Source organism: Cetorhinus maximus, chromosome 10 (assembly GCF_964194155.1).
Source record: "Cetorhinus maximus chromosome 10, sCetMax3.hap1.1, whole genome shotgun sequence".
NCBI lineage: Eukaryota > Metazoa > Chordata > Chondrichthyes > Lamniformes > Cetorhinidae > Cetorhinus > Cetorhinus maximus.
In genome coordinates, this window is record NC_135888.1 from 43,742,280 (window position 1) to 43,767,450 (window position 25,171).

General features: G+C 42.5%; 1 protein-coding gene across 4 annotated transcripts in view; it reads right to left on the bottom strand.

Moving 5' to 3' along the window:
* pnpla7b (patatin-like phospholipase domain containing 7b) overlaps positions 1–25,171 on the bottom strand; it is a 317,033-nt gene that overhangs the window by 189,925 nt on the left and 101,937 nt on the right. For all 4 annotated transcript variants that reach the window (XM_078550357.1, XM_078550360.1, XM_078550356.1 and 1 more), the window contains 3 exons: positions 21,694–21,899; positions 19,239–19,370; positions 15,795–15,918 (listed from right to left, as the gene is read on the bottom strand). In XM_078550357.1, the coding sequence (XP_078406483.1) occupies positions 15,795–15,918; positions 19,239–19,370; positions 21,694–21,899 (462 nt within the window). The remainder of the gene's footprint in view (positions 1–15,794; positions 15,919–19,238; positions 19,371–21,693; positions 21,900–25,171) is intronic.

Below are 25,171 nucleotides of genomic sequence, written 5' to 3' on the forward strand. Positions count from 1 at the left end.
TTGGATAGAGGATTGGCTAACCAACAGAAAGCAGAGAGTCAGGATAAATGGGTCTTTTTCTGGATGGCAAGCTGTAATAAGTGGTGTGCCACAAGGTTTGGTCCTTGGGCCCCAACTATTTACAATCTATATTAATGACTTGGATTCAGGGATAGAAGGTACTCTAGCTAAATTTGCAGATGACACCAAAATAGGTGGGAAAGTAAGTTGCAATGAAGAAATAAGAAATTTACAAGTGGATATGGACAGGTAAGGTGAATGGGCCAAAATTTAGCAGATGGAGTTTAATGTGGATAAGAGTGAGGTTATCCATTTTGGTTGGAAGAATAAAAAGGCAACTTATTATTTAAATGGAGAGAAACTTCAGAATGTTTCAGTGCAGAGGGATCTGGGTGTCCTCGTGCATGAATCGCTGAAAGCTAGTATGCAGGTACAGCTGGTAATAAGGAAGGCAAATGGAATTTTGGCATTTATTGCTAAAGGAATAGAGTATAAAAATAGGGAAGTGTTGTTGCAACTGTACAAGGCATTGGTGAGACCACACCTGGAGTACTGTGCACAGTTTTGGTCCCCTTACTTGAGGATGTAGTTGCACTGGAGGTGGTTCAGAGGAGGTTCACTAGATTGATTCCAGAGATGCAGGGCTTGCCTTATGAGGAGGGATTGAGCAGTTTAGGCCTATACTCGCTAGAGTTTAGAAGGGTGAGAAGAGAACTAATTGAGGTATATAAGATGCTAAAGGGGATAGACAATGTAGACGTGGAGCGGATGTTTCCCCTTCTGGGGCATTCTACATTGAGAGGCCACAGTTTTAGGGTAAGGGGTGGGAGATTTAAATCAGAGATGAGGAGGAATTACTTTTCTCAAAGGGTCGTGAATCTGTGGAATTCACTACCTCAGAATGCAGTGGATGCTGGGATGCTGAATAAATTTAAGGAGGAGATAGACAGATTTTTAAATTAGTAATGGGTTGAATGGCTATGGGGAGAGGCTGGGAAATTGGAGTTGAGGCCGAAATGAGATCAGCCATGATTGTAATGAATGGCGGGGCAGGCTCGAGGGGCTGAATTGCCTACTCCCGCTCCTAGTTCTTATGTCCAAATGCAGAAAGACCTGGACAATATTCAGGCTTGGGCTCACAAGTGGCAAGTAATATTCGCGCCACACAAATGCCAGGCAATGACCATCTCCAACAAGACAGAATCTAACAATCACCCCTTGACATTCAATGGCATTACCATCGCTAAATCCCCCACTATCAATATCCTGGGGGGGTTATCATTGACCAGAAACTGAACCAGACTAACCATATAAATACTGTGGCTACAAGAGCAGGTTAGGAATCCTGCAGCGATTAACTCACTCCCTGACTCCCCAAAGCCTGTCCACCATCTACAAGGTACAAGTTGGGAGTGTGATAGAATACTCTCCACTTGCCTGGATGAGTGCAGCTCCAACAACACTCAAGAAGCTTCACACCATCCAGGACAAAGCAGCCCGCTTGATTGGCACCTCATCCACAAATATGCACTCTCTCCACTGATGCATAATGACAGCAGTGTCTGCCATCTACAAGATGCACTGCAGGAACTTACCAAACTTCCTTAGACAGTACCTTCCAAACCCACGACCACTAACATCTAGAAAGACAATGGAAGCAGATACATGGGAACACCACCACCTAGCAATTCCTCTCCAAGCCACTCACCATCTTGAGTTGGAAATATGTTGCCGTTCCTTCACTGTCGCTGGGTCAAAATCCTGGAACTCCCTCCCTAACAACACTGTGGGTGTGCCTATGCCACATGGACTGCAGCGGTTCAAGAAGGCAGCTCACCACCACCTTCTCAAGGGCAGTTAGGGATGGGCAATAAATGCTGGTCTAGCCAGCGAAGCCCACATCCCATGAATGAATAAAAAAAATACGATATAGTTAATAGTAACATATGAGAAATATTTAGTGTCTTGTCAGTAAGGGGGCATCTAATAGTGGCCATATTATATTTATATTTATTAATGGGCTTGAAGAGGAGATCGGCAGGTTCGTAACCGATAGCTTTTGGCTTGAATTACACTAACTTTGGATGTATGAGGGAGGAATTACCAGCCATACAATAAAATTGTTAGATGATAAATCTACAAAAAGTTGAGCCTATTTGAATAAAGAATTAGTGGATTCCAAAACATACACCTGAAAGGAAAGTAAACCAATGTTAAAGAAAAGGAGGCTTGTTTAAGGGCAATAATTTAATTACAAGATTGAGAACTGTGAATATTATAGAGAGCAACAAATAGGGACCCAGAAAATAAGGAGAGCAGAGAGGGTGTATGAAAATCTTAAATGTGATTGAGGATAACCGTAAAGTTTTCCGCACCACATCAAGAAAAAACGGTCAAGGAAAAGGAGGGCCTAACAAAAATAGGCATAAGTATAATAGCAAATGAGAACAACTTAGTGGATTTTTAAATGAATATTTTGCTTCAATAGAGAAGGAGAATACAACACCATATATACAGGCAGTTTAGAGATTAGCAAAATGGAAAATCCCATATGGAAAGATTGCAAATAGTAAAATATTAATATCTACTCCAATGGGATTGAAGCCAGACAAACATTCAAGCCTGGATGGTTTCCAACTTAGGGTATTAAAAGAAATGGTCAAGGAAATTCGGGATACATTGGTTCCAGTTTTTCAGACGTTGGGGCATCTACTGATAATACTGAAACATCAGAAGGCAGCAAACCCAAGAAATGACAGGCTAAAAGTCTTCTTCTCTTTCACCAAAGCTCCGTATTTTATTTCCCTTTCCAGTTGTTATAGAATTTATTATGAGGGAAGAAAAGCAAGCTTGGAGTACAGGGAATTAGCAATAATATGAAAAGATAGGGTCATGTCTAACTAACCTAACAGAGATCTTTGATAAAGTCACTGAGGGGAATAGAGGAGGATGAATGGATGCCACACACATTGATTTCAGAAGGCATTTGACAAAGATTTGCATTAGAAATTACTAGTTAAGATTAAGGCTCTTGGAATTGGAGACAATTTCAGCACTCTGGTTTTGGAAATCAGAATGATACATCACAGAAAGAGGCAATTTAGCCTATTGTGCCTGTGCCTGCTCTTTGAAAAGCTATCTTATTAGTTCCACTCCTCTTTCACCAGAGTTCTGCATTTTATTTCCCTTTTCTAGTTACAGAACTCACTTTTAAATGTTATTATTGAATCTATTTCACCACCCTTTCAGCCAGTGCATTCCAGATCATCATAACTCATTGTGTAAAGTATTTTCCCCTCATGTCACCTCTGCTTCTTTTTACCAATTATCTTAAATCTGTGTCCTCTGGTTTGCGACCCCCTCTGCCACTGGAAAGTTTCTCTTTATTCATCGAACAAGATTTTGATCACTTCTTTCGGATCTCCCCGAAGGAGAGCAATGGCAGTTTCTCTAGTCTCTCCACATTACTGAAGACTTTCATCCCCGGTACGACTCTAAGTCTCCACTGCAACAGCACTACCTTCACCCACCCATTCCATTACTTTATCAAAGAACTCAATCAAGTTAATCAAATACAATTTGCCTTTAAAAAGAAAAATCCATGCTGGCTTTCATTCATTAACCCATATTTTCCCAAGTGCCAAATAACTTTGTTCCTGATTAATTGGGAGGCAAGAGGTGGAATTGCGATAAAAGGACATTGTTGAGCAGATGAATTCTCCCAGTATCTTAGCCAATATTTGTCCCTCAACCAACATCACTTTAAAGAAAAATAGATTACCACATTGGTGTTTGTGGGACTTCGCAGTTTGCAAATTGGCTGCCATATTTCCTTACATAACAAAAGTGACTGCTCTTCAAAAAGTACTCAATCCGTTGCACAACACTGAGACGTTCTGAAGACGTGAAAGGCACTGAATAAATGCAAGTTCTTTCTTTGATTGGATAATAATGAGTGGTGTCCCCCAGGATCAATCCTGAAACATAGAGAATGACAGACTGCAGGAGATCATCTGATCTGGGACTGCAAGTGCCAGGACTAACCAAGCCTGGCCCTGTGCAGCTACACATGCTACCTCAACTGTGTGCAGTTAAGGAGGTACTGAAGATTGTTCCCTCTGCAGGTTACAACCAACCTTCAAATCAGATGCAAGTAGCACTTAATGCTGCAACAGGAATATTTCCTTCCTGCCAATTGGATCCTTTTAGAATCATATTTAGTTTGCAAAACACCAATTGATCATCCAGTTTTAGATTTAACATTTGGTATCATGCAATTAAATTTTAATTACTGCAGCTAACTTTTAAGTTTAGGATTTGGAAACTATCATTATTATTATAAGTCTCCACTGAACCAATGGAGGCAACCCCTGCTTAGCAGAGCTCCAAAAGTGTACTGACTGGTGTGGTTGCTCATTGAACATAGACTTGGTTGCATTTAGATGATCGTTCTTTGGAAGTCAATTACAACAGAGCAGCTTTCCAGCCAAGCTGGTATGGTTGCATATGACAAGTGGTCTCTCATTACAGGGGTCTTAAATGTTAGATTTCATTATTTCCACTAGCATTTTGCATCTCCTCTTGGACATTAACTCTGCACCTTGTAGTTTACACTCATTTAGGTCCCTTTTAGTCTGCATGATGATATCCTCATTAATACTCCACCCGTCACGATTTATTAGCTCCAAAACTTGCCTAGCTTTTAATGCTACCACATCTTACTTCTCTTGTTGGGCGTGCGGTAATTCCTCACATATTGGTCTCTCTTACTTATGTTAATTCTCAGTTTTTTCTCAACATCTGCTGAGCCGCCTTCATCCCAACAGGAAATTAATGCAGAATTGCAAGAAAAAAAAAGGCAAATATTAGTTTGGATAATACATGCTTAATAATCATGACACTCTCAACAATAACATCATTCTGACCATCAAACCAGCCACAGGAATGATGTTCCTATCATGATCATTTCGAATGAAAAAAAAATTTTCATATATTAATGTAATTGACTAAACAGGCATTGAAACTGTTTTAATTTATTGCAGATGTGAAACAATCTCAAAAATGAAAGAAATTTGTACTAGTTTTTTCTGACCTGAATCCTGAAATTTACGAGCATCTTCCAATCTGCAAACTCTCCGACACCAAATAATTAAATTCTGACGTTACCCTGTGTTTACTTAACAAGTAGACTTTGTGATCTTAAAGGAGGCTGCTCCACCTTAGCAGCAGAATATAACACTGTATAATACTTCATATGTACATATCATCCTGATCAAAAGCATTGCCACGGGACACCCACTAGTTTTCTAAATTCCTTCAGCACCTTATGCCCTTCAAAGCGTCAGTGTTAAGAAATCTAATTTTGTAGCCACTCAACTCCTAAACTTTTAATTGTTTCATCTGGTGATTCCCCACTACATTCAAACTAATCAGTTCATCAAAATCAGCACTGCAGGCAGAACCTTTCCATCAATGGCTTAGTGGAGAAAGTTACTGCACTGTGTTGTGCTCAGTCACACAGGGTGATTACCAGGCCGTGCTACAGCTGTGGCTCAGTTCATAGCACCCTCGCCTTTGAATCAGAGGGTTGTGGGTTCATGTCCCACTCCCGGAAAACCAAGAACTGTGATTGTACTCGAAAGAGTTGTGACTGTTGATAAAGAGGTGTCAGCTGTGGCTCAGTTCATAGCACCCTCGCCTTTGAATCAGAGGGTTGTGAGTTCATGTCCCACTCCCGGAAAACCAAGAACTGTGATTGTACTCGAAAGAGTTGCAGTCTGTGACTGTTGATAACTCGAAAGAGTTTCAACAAGGGTAGTGGATGGAGCCATTGCAATTGGCTTCAGTGCTCTTGGGCTAAAGGAGGTTAAATTAGCTTCCAGCGTGTTGATTGTCCTTTTAGTTAATCTTGTTGGCACAGCAGGAATAGAGTCAGTTGTGAAGCACTCTGTGGTTGCTTAGACCACCAGGGCTTATTCTTTAAGTTCAGGTGAGGAATAGTTGCACCAACCAGATATTGGAGGGCTTGTTTGTTTCTCCACCTGATCTGAAGGGACTGATTCTTGGTGGGTTTAAGTTTGGCAGACATCAGCTGCCCTCTACTGCATTGCTCAAGTGACCATTCTTCATGCACCAGCAGTTGATCTATCAGCAAGAATCTTTCCTTCATAGGAGGCATCACACCTGACCCTAGATCCTGTTCTCAGGCATGATCCACATGGAGCACTAGCTCCTGCCTTCTAAGGGGTCCTAGATAACCCTTCCCTGGCCCAGTGATGCTGAAGCCCATTGTAGTATCCCTTCTGGCCAGCCTGAATCAGATCAGCTCACCTAGCATCGGGCAGGGATAGAACCTGGAATCTGCTTCGCTACCTGACTCAGGACCATACTAGGCATATACTCATAGCTGCTGGGACCTCCATAACATTTTCATTGCAGAGATCATCAAATTACTCATTAACAGCTTATTGGAAGATAAGAATCAATTTTTGATTTTTAATGCTATATTTTTAAATTGAGTCGACTGAGCAAATCTAAAAATGATCAGAGCAGTAAACAGGTGATCAGTGGTTGCTAGGTGATGACAGCATCAATGATCCCTTAGCAATTACTCTATCAGCTGCTGACAAAGACTTGATTTAAAAATACCAGCTCACCCGCAACCAAACTCAAGAGAGCAGGCAGGTTATTGTTCAATGGTTAAATGCCACAGGTTGTTGTGAAAGGTGAGCTGACTTTATCAGTGCCAGAAATGTTTCAGTCGAGTGCCGTTATGCAAACTCTCACTCTAGCTTTCAGCAATAACAGGGTGCCTGCACATAAGCAGCAAGTGAATCTGCCCCCGTCTGTGACATCTATCTTAAAATTCTAAATAAACATTATCCATTTAGAATTCTGATGAAAGGCTATTGATCAAAGTGTTAACCCTGTGTGTCTCTCCTCGGATACTGTCAGACATAAAAAATGTTTTCCAACACTTCCTCTGTTTTGTTGTCCAATTATAGGTAGGGTAGCATAATGTTTATGTTACTGGACCAATAACTAGAGGCCTCAGCTGAAGATCCAGAGATTTAAATCCAAGACCACAGTAGCTGGGGGAATTGAAATTTACTTAATTAAATCACATCTGGAATAAAAAGCCATTACCAGAAATGGTGACCATGAAACGGATTGTCGTAAAAATTCATCTGGTCACTAGTGCCCTTTAGGGCAGGAAATCTGCTGTCCTCACAGAGTCTGGTCTAAATGTAACTCCAGATCCACAGCAATGTCGTTGACTCTTAACTGCCCTCTGAAATAACCCAACAAACCACTCAGTTGTATCAAACCAGTACAAGTAAACACAATCGATCAGAATAAAACAAGAAGGGCCACCAGCATCAACCAAGGTACCAGACCAACAAATGTACACCTAGCCCAGTGAACTCTGCAGTCCTCCTCAATAATATCTGGGGGTGCTTGTGCCTAAACTGGGACAGCTGGCCCACACAGGAGCCAAGCAACAGCCTGATACAATAATACTCACCAAATCATACCTTACAGACAATGTCCAGACACCACCATCACTGGGTATGACCTGTCCCAACTTCAGCACAAACCCAGCAGAGGTATATAGTCAGGAGGGAGTGGCCCCAGGAGTCCTCAAGAACCCCATGAAGTCTTAACACTATATCAAACATGAGCAAGGAAACCTCCTGCTGATTCCCACCTACTACCCTCCCTCAAATAATGAATCAGTGCTCCTCCCTGTTGAACAGCATTTGCAAGAAGCATTAAGGGTAGTAAGGACAGAGAATGTATTGTGAGTGGGAGACTTCAGTGCCACTACTGACTGAGCTAGCCAAGTCTTGAAGGACAGATTGGGCATGTGGCAGGTGGCGAGAACCAATATGAGGGAAAAATATACTTGACCTTGTCCTCACTAATCTGCCTATCACAAATGTATCTGCCATGACAAGATTGATTGGAGTGATCGCACAGTCCTTGTGGAGACAAAGGCTGGGATTTTCTGTGCCCACTGGCGTCGGGCGTGTTCAGTGGCGTGAACAGACAATATGGCGAGAAGGCCAAAAATCAGTTTCATGACATCGTGAAACCAGTTTGCAATCGCCCGCTCAGCCCGTTAATGTCGGGCCATGTTTTTCGCTCAGCCCGTTAATGTCAGGCCATGTTTTTCACTATCAGGTGTCAGGAACCTCATTGTAATACATCAGCATATCATTATGAGGCCGGCCAGCCCGCCAGACTCAATCTCCCCCGCCCCCAGCATGATGAAGCGGCGAGGTGACTGTGTGCAGGCGAATCGGAGCTCACTGCCATCGAAACGGCATGTATCCTGGGAATGCATAATTAATGTGGCAGGTTTGGGGTGATACAGCGTGAAAAGCCACCATTGTGGCCAGTGGGTAAAACATCGTTTTACCCATCTGCTACTGCGCTTAGTGCAAATCTGGGATGATTCCGCCCACAGTCCCATCTTCACACTGAGGTCACCTTTCATTGTGTTGTGTGGCACTACCACCATGCTAAATGGGACAGATTAGATCTGGCAGCTCAAAACTGGGCAAATATCAGGTGCTATGGGGCAGCAGCAGAATTGTATTCAACCACAATCGGCAACCTCATAGCCTGGCATATCCCTCACTCTAACATTATCATCAAGCCAGGGGACCAACCCTGGTTCAACAAAAAATGCAGATGAGCATGCCAGGGGCACCACCAGGAATACCTAAAAATCGATTGCCAACCTGGTGAAGCTACAACACAGGACTACACAAGTGGTGCACTGCATAGGCTCTGCTACTGACGGAGCTAAGCAATCCCACAACCAACAGAGCAGATCAAAGCTCTGAAGTGCTGCCAGATCCAATCATAAATGGTGAACAAGTAAACAACTAAACAGAGGGGAAGGCTCCATGAACATCCCCATCCTCAATGATGGTAGGAGTCCAACACATCTTTTGCAACTATCTTCAGTCAGAAGTAGAATGGATGATCCCTCTCAACTTCCATCCAAGATCCCACCATCACAGATACCAGTTTTCTTAATTCAATTCTCTCCATATATCAAGAAACAGCTGAATGCACGAGATACAACAAAGATTGCCGTGCTAAAGACTTGTGCTCCAGAACTAGCTGCATCCCTTGTAGCTGTGTTGAAACAAGTTGGCAACACTAGCAACAACCCAACAAAGTGGAAAATTATCCAAGTACGTCCTGTCCACAAAAAGCAGTGTGTACCATCTACAAGATGCACTGCAGCCAATGCTTTTTCGACAGCATCTTCCAAATGTGATCTCTACAGCCTAGGAGGGCAGGAAGTAGGCAAGTTAGGCAAACAAACCTTGAAGTCCAGAGCGAAGTGCAGCCCGTCATGCAGCTGCATGGGAACACCATCACCTGCAAGCTCCCCTACAAGTCACGCACCATCCTGGCTTGGGAATATATTGTCGTTCCTTCACTGTCGCTGGGTCAAAAACCTGGAACTCTTTCGCTAACAGCACTGTGGATGTAACTACACCACACAGGCTACAGCACTTTAAGAAAGTGGTTCACCAACACCTTCTCAGGGACAAATATGGATGGGCAATAAACGCTGGCCTTGTCAGTGACGCCCACATCCCATGCCAAATAATTTTTAAAAATTCTTCATATGGTATAAGTTTTTTGATTCAATCCTAATATTAATGATATATACAAACATTGGGTCAAACAAGGTTATTTTTCCTTCTGTTAAAATGTTAACGAACTTCAGTCTATGTGTAAATTGTCTGACTGTCCCTAGTGTAGAATTATACATCAGTGCGATTAGAAATTATCTCTGGACCAACAGAAAATGTACCAATGATCATTGTGAATTGATATAATTCCGTGTCATTTCTGGAGCCTGGGTTCAACCCAACACTGATAGGATAAGACTGCAAGGGTCAAAAGCGAGCTAATTTAGACAGAACACAATTAAACACTAAATGAGAATTTTGCTCAGTCTCAAATTGAAAGGCACACTGATGCAGTTGGGGTACTCTTGAGGTTAATGTTGCCATCTTGTTGTGTCAGACCTGTTCCTGATCCATGCGTGCTTGTTGGAGCAGTGTAGAAGGTGCTTTAGCCTCCATCTAAACTCTGCTGCATCTGACCTGGGAGCCATACAATGGGATAAACTTGGAAAAACTTGCCATTACCTTCCTCTAAAACTCTGCTTGCCAATCAATCAGCTTTAGAGAAAAGTCAGATTATCTATAATGGAGCTCTTGGGAAAAGGCAGTTCATTAATCTTCAGCAGTTCAATTTTATCATTCATTCTTTAACACAAGGTGACTTTTTCAGCACCAGCTCCCTGTTAATGAACTGAGAGAGAGATGAGCTTCTGCTGAAGCTGAGGAAATTATCACCCTCCTGGAAAGATACGGTGAACAAAAGGACCTTCCACTGACAGCACAAGGGTGATAAAGGGGATACATAGAACAATAGCGAATATGACCGAATTCTCAAAATGTGTTAATTTCACATATGCATACACATAAATGCAAGTTGTTGCTATTTTGTTAATCACATAATAAGCAGGTGACTCTGCATCTTCTGGTACAATTTTGATGAAAGATCATTGGCCTGAAATGTTAATCTCCGTTTCTTTCTCCACAGATGCTGCCAGGCTTCTCTGTACTGTTAATTTGGAACAACTGTTTAATGAAAGCTGATTACTATAGTGGCAAGAGGGAGTTATTGAGAGCTGGATTCGTGGTGTATATACAGTCAATCACAGTGCGGCTGGGAACAGATACTGAGCCAAACAGAGGGACAGTTGGATTGATTCAGTAGAGGTAGTCAGCAACATAGGGTGCTGGCTGGGAGAAGTTACTGATGGTGGGATCAATTTATTTTTATTGTAAGTTTCTATTCATTTTTCATCTCTTGAAGGGGCAAACCCCTTACTGGAGTGCCAGACACCTTCCAGTACCTCAACCAAACAAACATTCTTTATATGGTGAGGCTAAACACCAAGCGTCAGCAGGCTATTCAGCCTTGGGAGGTATTCACAGACCAGCATGATCCTATCCTTACCCAACACCTGCCCACATACATCTTTCAGCAGAGGTCACTGGGCAGAGAGAAGGAGCAGCAAACCCGATTTCATTCCTGTCCTTCCCAGAGGCATTTGGATCAATTGTAGCCCTGTAATTTATTCTACATAAACCTCAAACATAAAACGAATCACACATGAAAAGTTACTAACTTGACCATTCTTGATGGATTCCTTCCCTAACAGTGGGAAGCTGGACACAGAAATTGGATAGCATTGATTCCCATTATTTTCCTATGGGGCTGTTGGAATAGAGGTGATGTACAATTATAACTAAATATTTGGTGGTGGTGGTGGTGGTGGGGGGGGTGGGGGGTGCAGAACAGAGGGAGGGTAACTCATGCACATCAATGTAGGACCTATGAGACACCAAATACCAAATGTTTCCATGCACAAGCTGTGAAGTTAGTTCATTACCTGTGAATTTTTTCTGATGCATTTATGTGGTTATAATTTTCAAAACGTTAATGTTTGAACTAATTTGCTGCATTTCCACTGCTTTGTTATGTAAAGCCACATCACCCTCTTGTGGATATAAGACTTGATACAGCACATAGTCATAAAAACATTCAAGAAATTATTTTTATGGAGAAATGCTCTAGTGATGTGCAATATAACACACACAAATACTGACAGTTTTTTGTGACTCCCCTGAGGGACTGGGAGAATTAGAAAGAGAAACAAAAACTGGGCTGTGAAGAATTTCATAAGAAAACCAGCCAGCTTTTGACTTATCATTCACATCTAGGCACAATATTAAACTTGTGACAGAAACACTAGGGAAGCAAAGATTAATCTCCTAATAGCAACCTGTCAATTCCTAGAGTTGGCCAACGCTGAATCAGTTACTGGCTTTCTTAAAGCATTGTGCAAGTTTAGGAATTGAAGGGAAAGGTAAGAAGTGATGGCACGGAGTATATGTTTTATGTATAGGCAGCTGGATGGGTTTGACAAAGCTTGCGGTAATGGAAAATTGGCATGATTGGAAGAGATCAAATGAGCTGAACCCATCTTGTGAGCTGGATTTCTTTGTTTTAGGCAAGATGCCCTCTTTAACTAGATCCCTGCAACCAGCTCCAAGACATCTGCTGGGACCCTAAGTGGGAATTTTCACCATTTTCCTTTCACTATCTTTGTGGAGCCATTAAAACAGTGGCTGACACTTCAAAGGGTACACATCACAGGCGATGCAAAAGATCCAAGGCAGAAGAGCAGGAGAGGTCACTCCAGTGTTTCTGGGCAATATTTATTTCTCAGTCAAAGCCAATAAAAAGATTATCTACAGGCTTATCTCATTCCTGTTTGTAGGATCTTGTTCACGAACAGTGACTAAACTTTGAAAGGTTGGTTGTGAAGTCACGCGTGCACAATAGCACCCCAATAAAGAACTGTCAGGCGGGGTGGGACGTAAAGTGGGGTGAAATAGAGACAATAAAGGTGGGAGCAAAGCAGCAAAGATAACATTTTGCTCTCAGAGTTGTTCATTTTGAAGAGTTGGTTTGGGTTAAGTATTTTAAGAATAAACAAATTAAGTGATATCCTTATTTAGAATGCTTTATAAAAATTTCATAAGAACAGGCCCAGTGGGAACCTCAACTCTGAATCAGAGAGTACATTTAAAATAAAACTGGCCCATCACTGGGTTGCAAACGAATGGAATAAGTTCTGTTGAAGGGTCATTGGACTCGAAACGTCAACTCTTTTCTTCTCCACCGATGCTGCCAGACCTGCTGAGTTTTTCCAGGTAATTCTGTTTTTGAAATGGAATATAATGCCAGGCCTGGGTTATTAATAGTGACAGGCCTATTAGCCTTTTCTCCAATATGATCGCCCATGAAATGGATATACGTGGTGCAACGTGAAAAAAAAAATCACATTAAATTTAATAAAAGCATCAATTCAGGACATGTCTGCGGGAAAATGCTATGTGTGTGTCACATATGACGTTTGAATCCCTGTTTTATGGTGTTCCAGTAAAGACCATGGGTGGAATCTTGTGCTCTCGCTAGTGGTGAGCTTAGAGGCAGGAAAGGCATACAGTTTGGTGGGATGCTGGCGTACCTGATCCTGTCACCTTCCCACCTCCACCAGAATTAAGTTTTGGGTGGGATGGCCCATGGATGACAGTCCTACCCTGCTTCCTAATTGAGATGTGGTGTGACGGCAGGTAAACCTGTGCGAGCTACTTGTCATGCTGAGGTGTCCCTCGATCAAAGGGAACCAGTGCCTGATCAAGGGACTGGTCATCTGGAAGGCGCGGGGTTGAAGCTGCTGGGAGGCAACCTCTGCCCTTGCTTCCAACCCCTCTGCCCCCTCTCCCGCAACCTCTCACCCCGCAAAACCCCACCCATATTACTTACTTGACTTGTGACCTTGGTCCTCCACAATCTTGGTACTCTGATGCCTCTCCTTCCGGTACAGCGATGGCCTCCCCAGAGATGCTGCCGAGCACAAGATCTGCCAGTTTCTGTTTGGCCAGCAACTCTTAGCAGGCGAGACCTCTGCCCCCGGTTCTAGGGGAAGGCCTGCTGGTGGCCTTGCCACTGTCTGATTCGTGTGTGCAGCCGGCTATTCTGAAAAGAGGCAGCGCAGGTCTCTTGCCAGCTCTCCAGCCGGTAGGTGAGACCCCCAATGCCACAAGATTCTGCCCCATGTCTCTGTGTGGTGTTTGTGTGTGTTCCTTCATCCTCTGACATGTGTCTCCTCAGTAGCAATTTTAATTTATGAATGTTGATCCGTACACATGATGTTTCCACATGGAGCACTGCAGTGTTCGTCTATGGGCATGGTCTTTCTTTATCAAGAAATATGTGCACGGGTACCTGTTTACATTGGTGCGTGATCTGTTGTGCTTATTGGTATGATCCGAAAGATAATCAATTGAAGGCACTGTGTGATTATGTGTGCCTGTGGTTTTTAATGTTTTGATTTATATCTCTGCACCAACCAACCGTTTCCCCAGTGTGCAGTACTACTTTTTGCTGCATTTAAAAAGAAATATGTTGCAACGATGTGGAAAAGTCACTTGTGCCTCAAAGTTTTATAATTGGATGTGTGGAATATATTTGTGGGATAGTGATTTGCCAATGGAGCCCGAGGTTTTGTTCCTGTTGCGATGGTTCTGTTATGGGGTAATTGGTAAACTAACAGCTGATAAAGAATTCGAATTGTAAGGATATAGGCACTTAGCTTGGGGTGGGGACTGATGGGGGCAAGTGTGGCAAAAAAGGAAGAGATGGAACAGGGTTGCTGAAGAAAGATAAAGATTGGGGTTAGAGTAGGTTTGCCAAACCTCCAGGATTGTCCTCAAGTCTCCAAGAATTACAGATAAATCTGCTGGCCACTGTAATGAGCGACCCAGGAGAAAAATCACAGAAGCATTAAAACAAGAAGAGTTTTTTTTCATTTTCTTTGAACACTTTTGCTAATGTGGATAAAAGTCTGTCTGATTGGCTGGGGTGGTTGGAAGCAGCAGGTCACGTAATAAAACCTCCAGGGTTACATCCAAGCTAAGAGAGGAGTCAGGCAGCACTGAGGAAGGTTTAATATGTAAAAGCAAGGAGTAGAAAAAAAGGCTAGAGAAAAACATGGTGAGTTTGGCTAATGGATATTATTAATTTTAGGTTGGGGGATCAGGGGGGAAACAGGATTACTGAATTATCTGAGATTGCGCTGAGCAGGAATAGTTCTTTCAGCAGCAGCCATTTAAAGGAAGACGTGTACTTTTCTAGCATTTTCCATGACCTCAGGATGTCCCAAAACAGTTTACTGCCAATTAAGTACTCAAAGTATAGTCGCTGTTGTATTTACCTTTCATAAAATCATAACAAAACCAATACAGGATAAAGTGAGCTGTGGCACAGTGTCACAACAGGTGGAAGGACTGAATAGCAGCCAGCAAAATAATATAAGCAGGCGTTACACTTGGGGCATTATTGTCAGAAAAACATTACTAAATCCTAGCAAGACTTAGGCATGAGAAAAGAGAAATTTTTGAGTTTTAATGTATAAACTATATTTATGTTAAAGATGTGCACCAGCAAGTGGAGCTTGTGAAAGTGACTGCACAACAATGCTGAGATATAACAAGTTGCAATTCATTCAGAGCTTGGGCATCAATCTTACAAGGCAGTCAAGAGGGCAAGACACTTGGGGGAAGGAAAGTTGGGGATCATCAGTGTGCACCTGAAAGCTGACCTTGCGGATAAACAATATGTAGATAATGTAGGCGGGAGAACCAAGGAGAAAGTAGATCGGGAAGAGAAATCATTGCTGCAGATGTACTGACTGCATTTGGATAAATGAGAACAAGTACATAGGACAGAAGCCCCAAGAATCTCGAAGATGGAAGAAAAGCATTGATGGTGAATGGTGTGGTCAACCATATCACAATCTATAAAAAAGTAGAGGAGGGTTAATGCATCAGTCACAGAGATGTCATTCATGGCTTTGGCTAGGGATGTGGTCCAAGTATAAGTCAATGGCAATCAACAGGGTTTGTTATGGAGGGTCAGGCTCTGCCAAACCAATTGTCCCCATTAATGGCACTTCTTGGGCAAAGGTGACAGACTGTACCACATAAACCAATATCCTCAGAATTACAAGAACCATTGCTGATCAAGCTGCAGTCTTCAGGTGAAAATAGTTTAGCAGGTCAGAAAATGATTGAGCAATCTACATATTTAACAGAACAGTGCAATGCTTTATTACGAACCACTCCAATGAGGTCTCCACGGCCATACTCTCCTGCCAGCTCTTTCTTCTTATCATCCCTCATGATGACTGATCGGAGTCGACCATTCAATACAATAAACGTGCAGTCTGATCTGTCCCCCTGCCTGAGAAGGAATCACAGATCACAAAGTCATTATTGCCACCATCTGGAGAATACAGTATTTACTGGGCAAGTGGATCCAAATATTGCAACTAAGTGTGCACTCTGCATGTTGGTGACAATTCAATGAGTTTACTGTTGATTGAGCCTGTAGTACTGTTTTATTCCATTTGTTTAGTTCATGCTATTGGATAATACAATTTTTTAGCACAGAAAACAACTTTGTATTAATCGTAGAAGGCTATATTTATATATGAAGGCACAACAAACATTTTTTTAAAATCAAAATACGAATTACAGCCAGGACACTGATTCTTTCCTCCAGCCTGCTCAAACACCAGCACATACATCAGGAAGGCTCAGATGTCAGACGGCTAGCAGTACTAATTTGCCAGCTCTAGTGAGATAGTGCAGTCAAAATCTTCTAACAAATGCTATTCATTTGAGCACTGCAAGTACTAAGGCATTTTATTAAGTTCATTTTCCACAAACTCGACCATTAACCATCCTTCAGGTATCTGCCTTGACTTAGTTGGTAGCACACTTCTCTCTGAGTCAGAAGGTTTTGGGTTCAAGTCCCAATCAAGAGACTTGAGCACATAATCTATGCTGATACTTCAGGGCCGTACTGAGCAGAGATGCTGTCGTTTGGATAAGATGTTAAACTGGGGCTTCATTTGTCCTCTCAAGTGGATGTAAAAGATCCCATTGCACTATTCTGAAGAGGAGCAAGGGAGTTCTCCCTGTCCAATTAACACTACAAAAAACAGATATCTGATCATTATCACCATAATGTAGAACCTTGCTGTGCCCAAATTAACATGCTAGCATACAACAAAATAGTAACTACACTTCATAGGTACTCAATTGGCTGGAAAGTGTTTTGGGGTGCCGAGATCATGAAAGGTGCTATATAATGCAGGTCTCTTAAATTTCTAGAGCTACTGTTTAAATTAATTATCTGGTTGTTTCTACATTATTGATTCTGAGGGGGCTTGACAGGGTAAATGAGGAGAGGGTGTTTCCTCTTGAGGAGGAAATCTAGAACTAAGGGGCACAGTTTAAAAATAAGCCATCTCTTGTTTAAAATGGAGATGAGGAGGAATTTCTTCTCTAAGAGGGTCACTAGCATTTGGAATTCTCTTCCCAGTTGAGCAATGGAGGCTGGGTCACTGAATATATTCAAGGCTGAGTTAGGTTTTTGATTGGCAAGGGAGTCAAGGGTTATGGGGGACATGCAGGAGAGTGGAGTTAAGGCTATGCAGTTAAGATCAGCTATGATCTTACTGAATGGCAGAGCAAGCTCAAAGGGCTGAATGGCTTACTTCTATTCCTATTTCTTCTGTTATGTTCTTATTGCAGTTGTGCAGTATTTTGATGACTCATGTTCTTCATTCCCTGATTTTTACTAGATTTGCACAACTTTGCTGATTGAATCCCCCTCTCCCCTTCTCATTCACTAAACCTTAGCGCATCGTCGTCAGCTGTCCCTCGAGGATCACATGTTTCTGCCATGGGTCTTTATGTAACTGAACAGGCAGATTCTCAACCACAACTCTTTGGGCATGTGAAGCAGATGTCCCACGAAGTGATGGGACCCGACTGCAGAATTTGCTTCCTTTTATTTCCTCCCCTGCCGCCACTCTGCCTCATCATTAAGACATTGGGGCTCGAAATGTGATGCAGCTTGACGGCCATGTTGTCGCCGTTATGAGCGACTGGTAGAAAGCACATCCCAGTCATTAATGTCAGTGCTACCGTGCTTCAAGGAGAGCTTCAGAGTGTCTTTGAAGCATTTTCCTTGTCCTGCCCTAGAACATTGGCCAATTGAGAGGTGAGAAATCAGGCGGGGGAGACACTTTTCAGTCATCGGGACACAGTGCCAGTCCACTGAAGTTGATTTTGCAGGAGCTTTGCCTGAATGCTTCTAAAGCTGGTTTCAAGAAGGGCACCAGTGTTTGTTTGACGGTCCTCCCATTGAACCCAGAGGATGCGGTGGAGACACTGCTGTTGAAATTTCCCTGGCATTCTTATGTGTCACTGGTACACTGTCCAGGTCTCACTGCAGTAGTAGTGCACCATAATAATGAAGCAGACAGATCTGTCAGTTTGAACCCAATGGTGAGTACCGCTCTGACACAACAATGTAAAAAAATGGAGTGCCTTCTAATGGCAATGCTACCTTGCACGTATAACCAGGTTGCTCTGCAACTCCCTTAAAATTGTACCATTTTATTTCTATAACATATTCCCATTCTTCCCACCAAAACAGTTCATACTTCTCTACATTAGGTTTCATCTGTCACATATCTGTCCATTTCAGCAGTCTATCTGTGTCCTCCTGAAGTCAATTACAATCCTCCTCACTGTCTGCTAAATTTCTGAGTTTTGAACAGGGTGAGGCAGTGTGATGCCATTACCAAAAGGTTAATGACTGATGTGACTAAGACATAATTAGCTGCTGAGCACCAGAATATAGTAGTTTGCGCTATAACATATTAAAATAAAAAGAAACTCCCATCCGGGCATAATTTAGAGCCTTTTTACACCCTACATCAGGGTATATTTCAGAGCCCCATGCCATTTGTCAAGTTTATTTTAGGAGAGGCAAGAACTAGGCCCATGTCCATTTCATCATTGCTAATAAATCACCACTCACTTCCTTATTTATTATGCCAGTGTTCTACTTTTTCTGTCTTATAATCCCGACTCATTATCTTCCTCTTTATGAAAGTATCGGTTGGTTCATAAAATACAGGCTCTTTATGCTACAGCTCAAGTAGCAATTCTTTGCAAATAAATCACTGATTCCACACCGCAGTTGACAAAGAAGCTGTCCACAGCATGTCCACTATTACATTTTCTTGCTTCTTCTCATCTCCCATAAACTTCGACTCCTGGCTGGAATATGGACCCGCATACGCTGGCTGTCCTGAAGTACCCAAGTGGTTTTCTGCACACGTTAACCAATACAGAGTACGGTCACAGGCTAATGGAATGTGCTTTTGTGGTTTGGAAGAGGGAGGACATCGCATGAGAGCCAAGCCAGATCCTGCTCACACTCAATTTTCACATACTGACCTCCCCATTTTGAGGCCACCCCAGCAGACTTTTCCACCCCTCACTCCCACCCTTAGATCAGGGGTGCCAAGAAGCCCAACAGCTTTGTCCCCATTGCTGCCTTGGCTGAGGTTACCTAATTCAACTTAGGACAGAGGTTGAAGCTTGGACCATCTTGTTAGGCTCGATCCCACATCGCACAGCGCATTTGTCCCACTGAAATATCAGCAGCGTGCCTATAAATATTGACATTGATCTTCTTACCTGTACACTGCTCGCCCAGCTTCTACTGCCATCCAGTCTAAGGCAAAATCGATCTGTCGTACAAATGGAGACATTCTCCTCACCACAGTGTGAGCCACAGTCAACACCACGTTTGGTTTCTCCCTCATTATCCTTTAAAATTGAAACAAAAAGCAATACAACACATGTTCACTCTCCACAACCTCAATCAAATCAGGTTACATCCACCAGCTCTGGCCAGTGTGGTCTCTTGTGAACCATAGCTCTGTTAAACAGGAGTGACCATTCCATTGAAAGTGTCCATTTGGCTCATTTGATAGCACATTTGTCTTTGGGTTGAAAAGGTTCTGAGTTCAAGCCTCAGTTCCGGACTTGGCTCAAGGAATTGTAACCAAAGCATCTACCTCCTAGGATCCACTCCGGAACCCCCCATCTAAACTTCTACGGATCTCTATATCCCTCTTTAAAAACAAACTCTAACTAAACTTTTTGTCTTCTAATCTGACTTTATCTAGTTCAATGAAGTAGTTTGGGAGATTTTTTTAAGTTAAAGGACTACCTATATGCAAGTAGTTGTTGACATTTCAGTGCAGTTGTGAGAATGTGTACTATTGTTCAACATGAGCATCATTTGGATAAGAAATTAAACTAAAACCCTGTCTGCCTACTCAGGTAAACACTAGCGACAGCACGCACTATTTGACAACGTGGTGGTTGTTTCTTCGCACTGCTGTTTCATTATTTCTTTCTCTCTCTCCCACCCCTTTTATATACGAACATATAAATTAGGAGGAGTAGGCCATTTGGCCCCTTTAAGCTTACTCCGCCATTTAAGAAGATCATAGCTGATCTGATTGTGGCCTCAACTTCACATTCCCGCCTACTCCAGATACCCTTCAACTCCCTAGTCAGTCAAGAATTTATCTACCTCTGCCTTAGAAATATTCAATGACCCTTCCTCCACCGCTGTCTTGGAAATAGAGTTCCAAAGGCTCTCACCCCTCAGAGGAAATATTTCTCCTCATCTCCATCTCAAATGGGGTAGACCATTTAGGACTGAGATGAGGAGAAATTTCTTCACCCAGAGTGTGGTGAGCCTGTGGAATTCGTTACCACATAAAGTAGTTGAGGCCAAAACATTGTATGCTTTCAAGAAGGAGTTAGATATAGCTCTTGGGGTGAAAGGGATCAAAGGGTATGGGGAGAAAGCGGGAGCAGGCTATTGAGTTGGATGATCAGCCATGATCATAATGAATGGCTGAGCAGGCTCGAAGGGCTGAATGGCCTACTCCTGCTCCTAGTTTCTATTTCTAAATGGGACATCCCTTATTTTTAAACTGTCTCCTAATTCTAGTCTTTCCCACAAGGGAAACATCCTTTAGGCATCCACCCTGTTAAGTCCCCAAAGGATCTTATATGTTTCATACAATATCTTATATGCTTTTCAACTTATCTCTCTCGCTCTCTTTTGCTTTTCTTCAAATAAATTTAAAACCTAGCTGAGCAGAAACTGCTAAAAGCCAAAGCAAAATATTCCAGCAGTTCAGATCACTGAACATTTCTGAGGAACTTGGGTATAGCGCAGGTGCTCAAGTTACACAATCTGCACTCAGCTAAAAGTTGAAAGCATTATGGTCAGAGTCTGAGACTTTCAAATACAAGACTTGCACAAAGGCATTAAAGAACACAAAGAGCAATTATAAGGGTAAAATTAATTTATGACTTTTAAAATAAATATTTAAACTTTATTTTTGATTAGAAATGTCAGCTACTGACAACAAATGGCACCTTGTGGGGATACAATAAGTCAGCGCCGAGTGTGACAGCCAAGTGACAAATAAATATGAGAAAATCACACCGAAGTGTCATTTATTGGTAACGCAGGGAAACACAGGTGAATGTGGAGAACATAACATGGCATCATACAAAAAACATTTAGCAGCTGTCAGTGAAGTGTATGATAACATATGAATTTTAGTATTTTATGAGTTGGGCTCTCACGTTGTTGTACACAGGAAGTTAGGTAGGAGAGGATAATTGAAGCAGGACACTCATGTCCCATTTTAAAGTCAAATATTGTGTTCTTATTTCTATATGCTATAATTAATGGCAATATTTTTACATTTATCATGGAAACAACCTATGTAAACTTGTCACACTGCATTTACACCCTTCTGCCAGACTCTGGTCTCCTATTCTTTTCAACCTCGGTGTCACTTTTATTAAGGTCTTGAGCCTCCACCTGGATTTTGAATCCTTAGAACAATGCAGGTTTCCAAGAATGGTTCTGATGGTGACGCTCACTCTGTAAAGGGGGAAAACTGAACTCTAACTTGGACTATATAACCGATTGTTGCTCTTGAGACTCAAAAACTACCCTTCAATCCACTAAATAAAAAATAATGCAAAGACTTGAATCTTTTTCTAACTAAAGACAGCTGCACAAGTACAAAGTTGAGAAGCCTGTGGAACTTACTCATAGAAGTGGCATTTGGAGATACAAAGGAAGGTGCAGTCCCTCTGGGCCTTGATGCTGAAGATGAGTGGTTCACCAGTCAGCACAGCCAACTGCCCCACAATCTCTCCTGGATGAGTGACAAACAGACAGTTCTCTTCTTCCCTGTCAATCATCCGCTGGTAAACATGCAGCAGCCCTGAGAGCACAAAATAAATGCTGACATCCTGAGAGAGAAGAAAAATGCAGTCAATGAACCCTTTTTCTCTAGACATAGCATCACTCACTTTTCAGTTTAAAAAAAATATCAGCCTCCCTTATGGTACCTCCTCAGTACCCAAGCACCATTCCTGAAGTTAGAGGGAAGACTGGCAGCCTGCCAGCTTCTTAGACAGTTGAGCAGTGCAAGAGCAGAGCTCTGGGGCTCAATGATGGACAGCCCTCTTGTGCCAATAAGAATGTAAAAGTACATTCAGATGATCACTGCTAATTACCAGTCTGCAAAATACCAACACAGTTAGCAATGGATTATACAATATGAAAATCAGCTAGTTTTAACAGGATATTGCACACCAGGAGATTGAAACTCAAAGCTAAATGTGGTGCATCGAACCAAGACATGTTGTACAGCATCTTTTGGAGTTGAGAGTTAGTGTGAGCGGGCAAGGCAAGGAGCTCACACCCAAGTCTGCAGAGTATTGAAGGATCTTGTAGGACATGTGTGATCTGAATGTCTTCGAATGGAAAGTGTAGCAAGAATTTGACAACATAACTAGATAACCATAATCTGCTGTTCAGTAGGATGTCAGCTTAGATGGTGATGGTCGTTGCCTTGCCCAGGTGTCATAAAACAACTTGCTGTGAGTGTTTCCAACAGTTCTGCACTTTGCCAAATTGGTAAGAAAGGAGATAGACCCATCAAGATTTTCAATGAGATGGAGGTCTCCTCACAAGCTGATAGCCTAAGCACAATCACATGTTGGTTTCAGGGATCTCATCTGTCATGTCTCTTAAGGGCAAACTATATACAGGACATGTCAGAAGGCACCAACTTCCTTCTTAAGCTCGGAGTTTTCAGACAAGACCATGCTTCAGAACTGCACTCTGTAGCTTAAGGGAGGATAAGCCTTTACTTTAACTTTGGGATTCGTAGATTCCAAGACATTTCACTGGTCACTTAGCCACCTAAAGAATACTTGAGTTGTGCTTATCTATGACCCAACATTGTTACACAAGCACTTTGAGAGGCAGAGCTGCCCGTTTAATTTTGTTGAATTTACCTCCCCAAGAATTAATTGGGCAGGTTAACAATGTCAAATTTACCTGTTCTTGAATATGCACAGGTCAGAGCAAAATCAACCAAAGCCCCACCATCTCATTGAAAGTGTACAAAGAACATCAACTTGCATTTATAGAGCACCTTTAACATTGTAAAACATCCCAAGGTGCTTCCACAGGAATGTATTCAGACAAAAATTGACAGAGCCAAGGAAGCAGATATTAGGACAGGTCATCAAAAGTTTGGTCAAAGAGGTATGTATTAAGTACTTTAAAGGAAGAGACAGATCAAGAGGCAAAGAGGTTTCGGAAGGGAATTCCAGACCTTTGGACCTAAACAGGGGAAATCACAGGCATCAAAGATCTAGCAAAGGAAATCATGTTCCAATGTAAAAGTAAACACTTCTTTGATATAAGATAAGATTAGATTGGAGACTTCTTGAACACATTATTTGATGAATGAAAAGCCATCGTTACCCAAAGAACAAATCCTGAAGCTTTTTATGTGGAGGACTGTGGAAGTCATACAATATTTCTCCAAGGGAAGCTTTGTTGGCAAGTGCCAATGAAGGCAACAGGTGTAGTCTTCTTGGAAATCTAGAGAAGGGGCATTTACTTAGCGTCAACCACAGATTTTGCCATTTCCCCATGGGGGTTTCTGGTAGTTGCCACTCAATGAGCTGCCAAACATCAGTGATGTCAACTACTCATCCAGCAGATTGCAGCCTGGTTCCGCTGCTGTTGAAGATACATTGAAACTCAATCTACTCTTAGGAAAGTCAACAAATGTATTGCCTCCATGAACTTACACATGGAGACTATACTTCTGCAGGCCACTTCATGCTTCCTAAGGAAATGATATACTTCCAATTATTACTTGAAAATACATTTTTATACATTTCTTACTGCAAAATTGCAATTTGAAAGCCCGGGTTTCCACGTGCTCCTTTCGCTGTCGAGGCTTGGCTTCAGCTAGCCCTTGGTGATGAGACTCGAGGTGTTCAGCTCCTTCACGGATGCTTTCCCTCCACTTTGGGTGGTCTTGGGCCAGGGATTCCCAAATGTCAGTGGGGATGTTGCGCTTTTTCAAGGAGGTTTTGAGGGTGTCTTTGAAGCATTTCCTCTGCCCTCCTGGGGCTCGCTCGCCATGTCAAAGCTCTGAGTAGGGCGCTTGTTTCGGGAGTCTCCTGTCAGGCATGCGGATGATGTGGCCCACCCAGCGGAGCTGATTGAGCCTGGCCTGTGCGTCGATGCTAGGGTTGTTGGTCTGAGCGAGAACACTGACGTTGGTGCATCTATCCTGCCAATGGATTTTCAGAATTTTGCAGAGGCACCGCTGGTGGGATTTCGGCAGAAGAAGTCACTTTAATACTGCTTGTGTTAGTACTGCTGCTGTCCTACAGACACTAAACTAAACCTGCAGGAATCGACCTAGCTGGTAGCCACAAAGACCCAGTAAACATTGTGTCTTTCCAGCCACTGTGCTTGGTGAATTCTACAAGCTTGTGTTGGTATTGTCACTGACTACGTGGAACTTGTGCATCAATTGCCAGCAGCACTAACTCTATTACAAATATACATAAGCAGTTAATGATTGCTACAGAGACCAAGAAATGGAAAGATTTTTCTGAATTACCCTGAAGTAAGCGGAGTAAGTGATTCATTGTACATGCAATATCATGGTGGTCAAGATAAAAGTGTAGCCTGTATAGTACATTTTCCAGTTTCACCAGGACTTTTTATACTTCAGTTCTAAACAAGCGGAAATAATACACAAAGATGCTGAGGATTATTTTTAAGAAATAAAAACCGAAAGCAGAGACATAACTGTAAGCCATTTGCTACCATTTCACTGAGACTCATCCTTTACCCACACCTTCATGTTGGGGTAGATTCAACTCAATGGCAGGGAAGCAACAACTAAGCACAGAAAACAAGTGCAACCAAGCAACAGGATCAGGTGGCAGAAGCGGAGGAGAGGAGCGGGAGGTGGGTAGTGGGAAAGGAGGGAGAGAGGAATGGAAGATTGGAAAGAAAGAGAGCAGGGAGGAGGGTTGGAAAGAGAGAAACAAAGAAGGGGTGCGAAAGAGAGAGACAGGGGGAGAGAGAGAGAGAGAGAGAGAGTGAGAGAGAGAGAGAGAGAGGGACGGAGAGAGAGAGAGAGGAACGGAGAAAGAGAGAGAGAGAGGGACGGAGAGAGAGAGAGAGGGACAGAGAGAGA